Source organism: Daucus carota, chromosome 3 (genome assembly GCF_001625215.2).
Source record: "Daucus carota subsp. sativus chromosome 3, DH1 v3.0, whole genome shotgun sequence".
Lineage (NCBI taxonomy): Eukaryota > Viridiplantae > Streptophyta > Magnoliopsida > Apiales > Apiaceae > Daucus > Daucus carota.
In genome coordinates, this window is record NC_030383.2 from 2,065,460 (window position 1) to 2,076,634 (window position 11,175).

The following is an 11,175-nucleotide window of genomic DNA, read 5'->3' on the forward strand; positions in this document are numbered from 1 at the left end:
ATAATTTAAACTTGAATATGATTAATTACAATTATTTAATTATGTAAACTCATGAGCAAAGTCTTGAGCCACCGGATGCTGACAAAGCTTAGTTAGCAATGTTAGAACACGGACTTTCAAGTCAAACTTTGACAAAATTGTTGTTCCAATAAGCTTTTGCCTACCATTGTAACAAAATTTTGTCACCTTTTCTTATTTATTATCTTAATCTCCGTTGATCATGTCTTATCTGGTTGGCTCTGAATTATTCCACTCTTTCACCTCTCTTTCCCCCTTCACCTTACTACATATATACCTCAACCTTGTTCCCACCCTTCCATAAACACAATCTCTCTCTCTCTCTCTCTCTCTCTCTCTTTCTTTCTCGTTAACGGAGAAATCTGGTGATAACAGAGGAATCTGGTGATAACAAAATTCAGTACGAGTCGAACCTACTACAATTGTCTAGTGAAGCTAGCATAACCAAAGTTTGTCATTTAGGGTTCAAGAATGGGTGGCAAAGGGCATCACAACAAGTTATTGAGGATCATAACACTACCATTTAGGTTCTTGAAGAAAGGGAAAGACATGTATGTGAAGAGCATGATGGATGTAGCATCAAAGCCAAGATATGGGAGTAGCCAAAACATGATGGGATCAAGGAACAAGAGCTCAAAAGCCAGCTCAGCTCTGCCCAAGAGTTTTAGCACAAGCTATGCACCTTCATTGTCATCAACTAATTTCGATGGTGATGACTTGAAGGAGCTCATTAGAGCCAACTCCACAACTTACAATAACAATGATCCAACTAATAAGTTGAGAACAGAGATGGACTTATACTTGAAACAAGTGATTAAAGAGCAACAAGTGAAGAAGCTCAAGGAGAGCTTGGTGATGGGGACTAATAGTAGGCTTTCGTCGTCTCAAGGGGTGGTTCCGAGGAGTGTTAGTGTTGGAATGGGGAAGATTGATGAGGAGAAGCCTTTTGAGGAAGAGGAGGAAGAAGAAGAGGATAGTATTCAAGTGAAGAAGAAGAAAGAAGTCATGTTTCCAAGAAGTAGAAGTCATGCTGTTTCACAAACAACTGCTGTGTTTTGATTAATCTCTTTCAATTCTTTTGAATGATTAAGATCAAGAACACATGTTGTTGATCCTAATCTGAATCAGTTCTTTTTGTTAAGCTTAATGGTTTATAGGTTTGAGTATGTTATAAGTGGCATTGTTTATATGTTGTTTAAGCCACATTGTTGTCATTTTTTAGGTAAAATGGTCATGAGTTTAAAGAACTTGTTGTACTTGATGTTTGTCAATGAACACTGAATTACAAAATGCTGTGAAATTGATTAAGAACAAAATGTACAAAACTCTGCGGTACCGGGATCCTTTGGTATCAGTTAAGAGGTATTGGGGGACACGTATCTCTTAAAAAAAATTAACATTCTTTTTTATCAATATAAGAAAACAAAATTATAAAATGCTCTCAAAATTATAGGAAAACAAAATTTTCGAAAATTTGTTTGATTCCTCTCAAAAATTTGAATTCTAAACCTGTCCGTGGATGATATTTGTCGGGTTATTTCCTCTCGACTAAAAAGGTTATTCTGGTCGACATTTTTCTCCTATTAATGTTTACTTTACTGCTCTTGCATTTTTGTTGAAAGTCCAAAGTTAAAACGCGAGTGTGTTCAAAGTGTGTTTAAATATAAAAAATAGTTTTACAGAGAAAAAATAGATAAATAATATTAATACGGGTGAGAGCGTGTCTCCATGGATAGGCATGCAGACATGTAAAGCAACATAAGTGCTTTTTTAGCGTTGAACACTTAAAGCTTGCTTATCAAACTCGTACACATGCTTAGGGGCTGTTTGAGTGAGTTTAAAATAAGTGCTTCTTGCTTAAAATAAAAAAGTGGAGTAGAAGTTAGAAGCAAGTTAAGACTTATAAGTGATTAAAGTGTTTGGGAAATAAACAGAAGCTCTGAAACAAAAGCTAGCATTCCTAGCTTTTTATAAGTGCTTCTTGACTTTTTACACAAACGGTACAAATAAGTGCTTCTAACTTATAAACCAGAAGCCCGGCTTAAAAGCCGGAAACAAACACCCCCTTAATATGAGGTGTAAATCGTAATTAACTTTAAGTCCTCTCTGAGTAGTTAACCATCATGAATATCCTCTTTGATGCAATGCAAAGCTAAATGCACAGATCTAGCAATTTAAGGCCGAACCAGAATAGTCAAAGTTCTAATTAAAAAAATCAATTATTTTTTCCCGATAAAACATTATTGAGAAATAAAAGTTAATTTATTTTTTCTATTCGGCCGGAATTTTAGTCCGGATAACGAAAGATCTTGGATTAACACGAATTTCTTGTATATCGTTTTTGTATATTTTAATTCAAATACCACTGAACGTGAAAGTTTGGTGCACCTACAGCATTTCACTTTCGAAAACATACATTGTTTCTGGAAGATTTGAACTCGATTGTTCTAAAATCTTCGATTAATATTCTAACACGAGGAAAACGAACTCAAATTTTCCTTTTTAAGGGAAGATATGGCACATTTCAATTATGTTGATTCTTCTTTCTCGTTTCACACCTTTCAAACATGTAATGTCATTTCATTTTCCGACCCTTGCGATACTAATTCGGTTTTGACGTTTTAGGAGTTCCGGTTGAAAGAGAGAAAATTAAGTTCAAATATCCCGGCGCACAAATTTATAGGAAGAAAAATATAGGAGTACGTGGTGTTGGCGAACTTACAAGTCAAAAGAAGCTTCTTCCTGTCGTCCGCGTAAAAAATTTATAAATCAATTTCTGACTTATAAGTCAAGAATCCGAGATGTTAAATTTTATAAATTTTTAGTATTTTATTTTGAAATTTAATTTTATAAAAATATTATAAAAATATAAATGATTACCATAAAAAATAATTTATAATATTTTATTATCATATTAATATTTTTTATACTCGAATGCTTTTTAAATATCAAAGGAAATTATCCACACATAAGATAAAAACTACTTTTCACTTTGTAAATAACTTCACCCTTAATTCATAAAAGCTACTTTTTCCTTTGTAAATAACTTCACCCTTGTAGACACCAGGCATTAAGCCAAACGGTCCCATACATTGCTGTCATTTTTAATCTCCGAGGAATGACAGCCAGAATATGTAAAACGTGAACCACAAAGCCCCTGGGGTGAGATATTGAACTCATAAACAACTGTCAGATCCCTGTTTCAAAATGCTGGCAGAAAGAATGACTACATCCATGCCGTAAAATCATACAATGATACACATTATCAAGAACAATAGAAAACATCGACTTCCCACAAGGAAATCCACAACGAGATTGATCATGCTAGGTACAAGTACTTTTATATAAAGAAGAAACAAATTTAAAATTGGAAACTACGGTATTATTCTTCTACATTATAAGAAACCAACAAATTTTAAGATAAGAGACAGTAATTGAGGATGCGTCTGATTCTTGATGACTGATCCTGGTACCTTGTGCGTTGAAGAGGAGAAAGCTCTTTAATCCAACTTCACCGAGGAGAACAGATAATGCACAAACCAGAAAGAAGACAGGAACCCAACGGTACCGGTTGCAAGCATGACAGCTAGAACCATGAAGAGCGAATAACCCAAATATAGAGTTGCGGATACAGGCCCACTCAAACTCTTCAGATCAAAAACAAGGTAGTTGATGGAGTACAAGAAGATGTATATAGCTACAGATCCTGAAGCAAAAAATGACTTCCACCACCATTTCCAGTCCTCCACGCATATGTGCATGTAGGTCAGAACCAGAGATACTTCGGCACAAACCACAACTAAAAGGATCAAAACGACAAAGAGGAACCCAAAAACGTAATATACTTGACCCAACCAGATACTGGACATGATGAAGAAAAGCTCAATGAAGAGTGTACCAAATGGGAGTGTGCCAGCCCCGAAAACCAAAAGCCAAGATGGGTATTTCTGAGGAGGAATTTCTCGGGGTATTTGGTTAGTTCGAACTGGGTATTCAATATGAGGTGCCTTTGCCCCAAAGTAACCACCGATAAGGGTAAGCGGGACAGAGATGCAAAACCAGAGCAAAATGAGAATTACAAACAGAGAAAAGGGGATGGCTCCAGTGCTGTGACTACCCCATAGTAGGAAATTTAGAGTGGTTAGTATCAGAAAGGAAATACCCGGAAAGAAACAAGCAGCCTTCCAAGAGACAGAAACCCATCCCTTGTGATTTCCACAGTATATTGTCCTCCACATGCGAACAGCAACATAGCCAGCAGCAATACCAAGTAACAGGTAGAAAAATATCATGCCTGTAATCAGTGTCCCTCGAGCAGCTGGAGACATAAATCCTAGGGCTGCAAACAAAATTGTAACAACTGCCATTCCCAGAATCTGAACCCCATCTCCGACCATAACACACAACAATGAAGGGTAGCTTGGAGCGCGGAAAACGTCACCAACAACAAGCTTCCAGCCTGACAACTCCTCGTTCATTTGGGCTTGAGCCTCCTTGTCAAGATCCTCATAATGAGTCAGGTCCCTCCTAACAGTTCTTAAGAAGATCACAAAGACAATTCCAGCCAAAAACGTGATCACCATCAAAGAGTTCAGAATAGAAAACCAGTGAACTTTTGCGCCCTCCATCTTCAAATAAGCATCCCATCTTGATGGCCATTTGATATCACTCTCCACAAACGCAACCTCATAACTGAATGCCAAAGGCTCATTTTCCTTAATATCCATCGCCACAGCAGTAGGATCACACTTTATCCCAGACGGATACTTACCATACATTTTCAAATTCTTCATTGCTGCAGCATCATGCTTAAAACTGCAAGGCACAACCTCAAACCCAACAACCATATATCCAGGAATCTCCGATCCCTTCTTATCTGTAGGAATCATATCCGCTGAATCCCCAGCACCCATTACCCGAGCCACATTCGTCTCCTCAAACTTATGCACAAGAACCGTAAACTTCAAATGATTAAAAACATAATACTTCCCCTGAATCTTGATCCCAACCGGATACCCATTCCACCTCAAAAAATACCCATCTTTCTTTGTGTACCTAATTGCCGGCAAATTATCAAGAATCAAATTAACCTGATACATCTCATCGATCCTCTCCTTCAAAATCTTAAAGTCCTCACCCGACAAAACCCTGCTTGGACACACAACGATCTCAGTCTCATTCGTATACATCTTAAACCGATACGGAGAATTCTCAATCCTATCCCCCACGAGCAACTCCCCAAGATTCTCAGCACTATCCTTAACACCCTCTTGAGGCTTACAAAAGGGCAAACTATAATAACTATAAGGAATCTCAGTCTCAATTGAAGTCAAGGAATTAACTTTCACAGACAAAGTATCACCAACAACATACTTATGAGGGTAACTACCAGGAAGATAAAAGCCATGACCCAATTCAAATATCACCAAAATAAACAAAACCCAGATCTTGAACTTATCAAAAAGCTCCATTTCAACTATATCTATCAAAATTGGCCTAGATCTGAAATACCCAGATGAGAAATTGATCAAAATCAGCACCAAAAAATGTAAAAATTCAAGATTTTCCAAGAAAATAACAATTATAGATGAATAAATGTTGCAAAATAGATTATTTTAGTAAAAGAACTGACCTTTAGAGTGAGATGTTGTACATGGAAGCTCCAAAAATGGTTGGCAAGAGCAAATATTATGTATTGTATGTATAGAGGAAGAGTCGGTGCCGTGTATATAGAGAAAAGGTATGACAGTCGGTGAAAAACAAGAGACGGAGGACTCGAGTCTAACGTTGGAGAAATTATTGTTCTTTTCACAATTTCAAGGGAAAAAGTTAAAAAATAATAATTATTTGTTTTAAAAAGATTTATTATCATTGTTATTAATATAACATAACGAGAAATGATATCACCATAGACCATAGTCATAACAATATGAAGCTGTTTTTTCGTTTTCTTTTTGTCAAGATCTACATACATGTAGGATAAATTGTATTGAATATAATAGCTGTCGGGGAATGTTTTCATTAAAGAAAATTTATTTTCTAACTGATAGTCATGCAAGATGGCCCCAGAATTTTAGAAAATAAGACTTAATGATTGAAAAGATAAACCCCTTCTCTATTCTTCCAAAAAAATAAAACAAATAAATCAATACAAGAAAATAACAATAATTAAGCAAGAATCTTGAAAAAAGAAACAAAACAAAACAAAAAATAAATTAATACAAGAAAATAACAATAATTAAGCTGTTTTTGGTTTGATTGATACATATGACTCGGATTTCCCCTTTAACCAGTAAAAAATAATAATAATTAAGCAAGATCTTTTTGTAATATATGATGTGAACTTGGCCTTTGATAAATTCGCAAGTTAAATTTTCAATGCGTGTAATTTTATTTTTTCCTTTTCTCTTTAGCATTTTTGGAAGTTTTATACATACATCAGAGACCAGTTTATGTTGGCTGATGGGTGTTATTTTCCTTTGCTTTTAACAGATTTGTAAGTTATTATTTAATAATTAAAAATTATTTATATTATAAGGTCGTTTGAGTAAATTTAGAAAAATAATATTTTATTTAAAGTAAAAAGTAACAAATTAAATGACCCGGTACTTAGAAAAAGCTTACTCTTCACAAAGGTGGAGAACTCCTTTAACACACAATCAAGAAATAATATCTCAAATATCATATTACAGAAAATATGATCTCAAATATTATTTCACAAAATTATACTCCCTCCGTCCCACCAGATTCTTTACAGTTTCCTTTTTGGGATGTCCCATCCAATTCTTTACATTTCAAAACTTACCAAAAATAGTAAATGGGTCCCACCACTTCCCAACTTTTCCTTCCTTTTCACACTACTTTTACTCCCTTTTCACACTACTTTTACTCCACTATCTCTCTTTTATACATTAAAAATTGATGGGTCCCGCCACTTCACCCACTTTTCTTTCTCTTTTCCACTACTTTATACATATTTCTTAACCTCCGTGCCCAAACCAAACGTAAAGAATTGGCTGGGACGGAGGGAGTATCATCTTACCTTTATCAAAAAGGATAGAAACCAAAATACCTACAAACACTAGAAATTCTAATGTTAGTCGACTCTTATTGTTAAAAAAAATATAATTTTTATATTATCTAGTTTTGAAAGTTCAAATAAAACGGAACCTATATAAAACATATTTCTAAGACGCATAAATTTTAATGTTACAAGTCATAACACTACATGATATAATATTTTAATATAATATTCAGGATCATATTTTCAATGTGATAGTTAAGATATTTTTGACCAGATATTTAGGTTTTTTCTCCTTAGAGCAAGTCCAACAATGTCCTACCAAATACCTTATAAATATAATAAAATAATATGTTTTAGTGGTTTAGGACATCTTAGTATATCAACTCCAACAACATGCTTCATTATTGTGCCTTATTATTAAAATATTAATATATTTGAATTGTTATGGGAAGGAAATGAAAAGAAGAAAGGAGAGAGATGTGGTGGAATGGTAGGAAACTATTTTTTTTATTGAATAGGGCATGCATAGTGGTGTCTCAAAAAATAAAGCATTTGTTACATGTCCTAGTGTTTTAAGATACCACTAGAACATTGTTGGAACATTAATTTACTTCACATGTTTGATTTAGGACATCAATACAGAGGACTTGCTCTTAGTGATCCATACCTGCATTTTAAATGCGTACAGAATTGTAATCTGTTAATTATCCAAATAGTAGCAACTTGCAAGGGCCCTATGACAGACAACAAGTGATACTGGGCCTCACATCACACCCTCTCCCTCCACCACCATGAAGGCATGAACCCACCAGCCTACCCCAAACTCATCACTGGCAAGCTCTTCATGGCCTTGAGCATTTGCCCTTCTTTCTTCCTCAACCGAAACCTCGGAGACAGTCTCTCGCAATGCAAAGAAACCCAACTCACTGCCAGGCTCCCTTATGTTGATTTTTGCTGCACATGAAAAATGGCTACCAGCTTAATAAGCAGATTGCCTGAAGAACCTTATTGCCTGATATTGCAAACTGAAAAGTTATTTAAAATAGAACCTTATTGCTTATTGTACTAGAGGTTTCAACTAAATATCAAAATCATGTTCTTATAATTCGGTGTTAGCACCCCTGCAGAATGACCAGTAGAATGATCTTAATTATCAGCAACGCAGATCTAATACCATGTTAAGTTAGCAGTTCTCGGAGGGCTTACCAGGATGATAATAATTATATTCTAAAACGTTCGAAGAACAAGAGACAAATAGATGCCAGTGCCAACTGCCAAATACTTGATACCGGTAGGGCTAAAAAGTTTAAATTATTCACAAGATGAAGACATACATACGCAGTGCAAATTATTACAACAATATTATATATAGTCACTGGCAATCACTATATGAAACTCCATAGATACAAATAAACAAGACAATAAAGTGTGCCAAAAGCACTAAGGCCCCCCCACAAACATACTTGTGCACATCTTTGTCATTATTCATCATCACCATTTTCAGGATTGATCCTATTATTGTTGTTGTTGATTGTGGAGGTAACGCAGCCAACCATCGTCTCAGCCATCATCTTTTTCACCGACTTCTTTTTAGCAGGAATCACGGTTGCAGGCTTCTTCTTTCCATTACTTTCACTTCCTTGAGTACTTGAACTTCCCTTCTGGTCTGACATTATCTTCTGATGAATGCTCTCACTTCCTTTATGTATTTATATCAGTTGTTTTGAATGTTTTAATCAAATCAAGCCTCTTTCATCTCTTTATACTCATCATCAACGCGTTAATTCTATTGATGTCTGTAATTTCTATGAAATTATTGTGCATTTGAGGGAACTGCAGCTTTAAGCTCATTCACTTTTCTATCACACCATCTCTCTCATATATTTTGTGTCGCGTGGGAGTGATCTTAGCTTCACACTAGTGCAGCCCGGCTAGCTAAGTCCATTGTTGTGGGACAGAATGGAAGGTTACCATCAATTAGAGAGAAAGTACATAGTAAATAACATGAAAATAACTTTGTATTTAAGCACATTTGCAGTTAATTTCCCTGAAATTTGAAATCATTACAAAAAAATTGTATTTTTATTTCTGAACTGCCTCCGGCCACGTATTAGATGGAAAGGTGAGAACTTTGCCGCGAAATGACGATAGTAGTAAAGTAGGCAAGTGGTCAAGAAAAATTAATCAGCAGCTTCTTTTCATCTGTAGTTCCCCAGCAGCAGCAACTCACATATTCTGGGAAATAATTATTGAAATACAGCATAAGATACATTTGGGGTCTTTTTCTAAAATCTTAAGATTTTAGATGTACTGGTTCTCAACATGGTAATCAGAGCTCGGATTTGGCGGAGGTCTCAAGTTCGACCATGATCCACTCTTAGCGGAAAATATTTTCATGTGGCTTTGCAGTCCATAGAAAATAAAATGTATTCCGAGTAGGAAAATAACTTTGAAAAAAGCTATGAATTCCTGAAAAATGACTTCCAGTTTTCAAAACAAAAAAATATTTGCCCACCAATTTTCATAATCTTTTTTCATAACCATCCAATTACATAATATTTACCCTGAAAGTAATTTTGGACAAATATTTACTCAAAAATATATTTATGAAAATCAAGTTACTTTCTAACAAACAAACGGAAGTTTACTACAAACTGCTTAACTAAGCTTATTTTCAACCCTCAATTTTAGCAATAACATTTGTTGATGAGTGTGTTCATACCGTTCTATTCAATAACAATGCAGCCTTACTACCTAGCTATTTCCTTGAATGTGTGATTGGTGCTGCTGGGGCAGGGTAACCACAGGTGAAAACAAGCTCCAGATTAATTTGTCATGACCACTTGCACGCTTTACTGCTATTGTCATTTCGCGGCAAAACTCCCTCCTTTTCATATAATACGCGGCTGGTGCAAATCCAGAAGAAATAAAAAATAAAAATTTCATGTTATGCTTTAAAGAAATTATGAAAATTAATCGCAAATGTGCTTGAATACCAATTTCTTTCCATTTTTTACTATGTACTTTCTTCGCAAATTTGGTGAAAATCTAATTGATAGTGACCTTCGGTTCTGTCCCACAACAATGGACGTGGCTAGCCTGCCTGCACTAGATTGAAGCTAAGAAGTGATACAAAAGTGAATGTGTGCGTGAGCCTGCAATTCCCCCCGAAATGCACTATAATTTCCTAGAAAATATAGAAATTGGAAGTAAGGCATCGCGGTTAAGTACTATAAAAGGTATGTAAGAGGCTTGCATTTGATTAACAAAACATACAAAACAACTGATATAAATATATTCAAGAAGTGAGATTTTCATTCATCCGAAGATAATGTCTGACCAGAAGGGAAGTTCAAGTACTCAAGGAAGTGGAAGTAATGGAAAAAAGAAGCCTGCCACCGTGATTCCTGCTAAAAAGAAGTCGGTGAAAAAGATGATGGCTGAGACGATGGCTGGCTGTGTTGCTTCCGCGATCAACAACAACAATAATAGGATCAATCCCGAAAATGATGATGATGAATAATGACAATGATGTGCACAAGTATGTTTGTAAGGGGTCTTAGTGCTTTTAGCACTTGTTTGTCTTGTTTATTTGTATTTATACAGTTTCATAAAGTAATGTCTACTCTTCCTGTGTAGAATGAAGTTTATGGTTTAACCAGTTTGGTTTTTCTTGATAATTTACTCTGTGTATGTCTTAAGGTTGTGAATGAATAACAGTTTTTTACTGTACTGGTACTTCTTCTCTCTTGTTCTTGGAATGTTTTTCAGCGTACAAAATAGTCGAGACTAGTTAAACCTAGTTTATGATTGCTGACTGTTTATCTTTTTGTCCGGAAGTTGGAACCTAGTGAATTGTTACATAAAATCATGGTCGCAGAAATCGAGAATGAGATCTAATTGGTTGATCTGCCGATTCAGGATTTATCGTAGATTTTTCCAATAAATCGAATTTTTTTAGTCAAATCACAGTATAATGATAAATCAGTAAAATATATTTAAAGGAATAATCGCGGATTTTTGGAACACTGCAGCTCTAACTAATTAATCATTCTAGTATAAACCAAAATTGAAAGATCTAGATCATTAGAACAAGGATAAATGAAAACACAGAATGTAAGTTATAGTGATTA

General features: G+C 35.2%; 2 protein-coding genes across 2 annotated transcripts; one reads left to right on the forward strand and one right to left on the reverse strand.

The window, feature by feature from the left end:
- Positions 1-237: 237 nt before the first annotated feature.
- LOC108211657 (uncharacterized) lies at positions 238-1,308 on the forward strand. The gene has a single exon (XM_017383313.2). It carries the CDS (start codon positions 490-492, stop codon positions 1,075-1,077), a length of 588 nt encoding a protein of 195 aa, XP_017238802.1. The 5' UTR covers positions 238-489; the 3' UTR covers positions 1,078-1,308.
- A 1,945-nt stretch (positions 1,309-3,253) lies between these two features.
- On the reverse strand, positions 3,254-5,807 carry LOC108214609 (transmembrane 9 superfamily member 11-like). Its single transcript, XM_017386704.2, has 2 exons — positions 5,651-5,807; positions 3,254-5,520 (listed from the first exon to the last, which is right to left on the reverse strand). Exon 2 carries the CDS (start codon positions 5,487-5,489, stop codon positions 3,519-3,521), a length of 1,971 nt encoding a protein of 656 aa, XP_017242193.1. The 5' UTR covers positions 5,490-5,520; positions 5,651-5,807; the 3' UTR covers positions 3,254-3,518.
- Between the last annotated feature and the right edge of the window lie 5,368 nt (positions 5,808-11,175).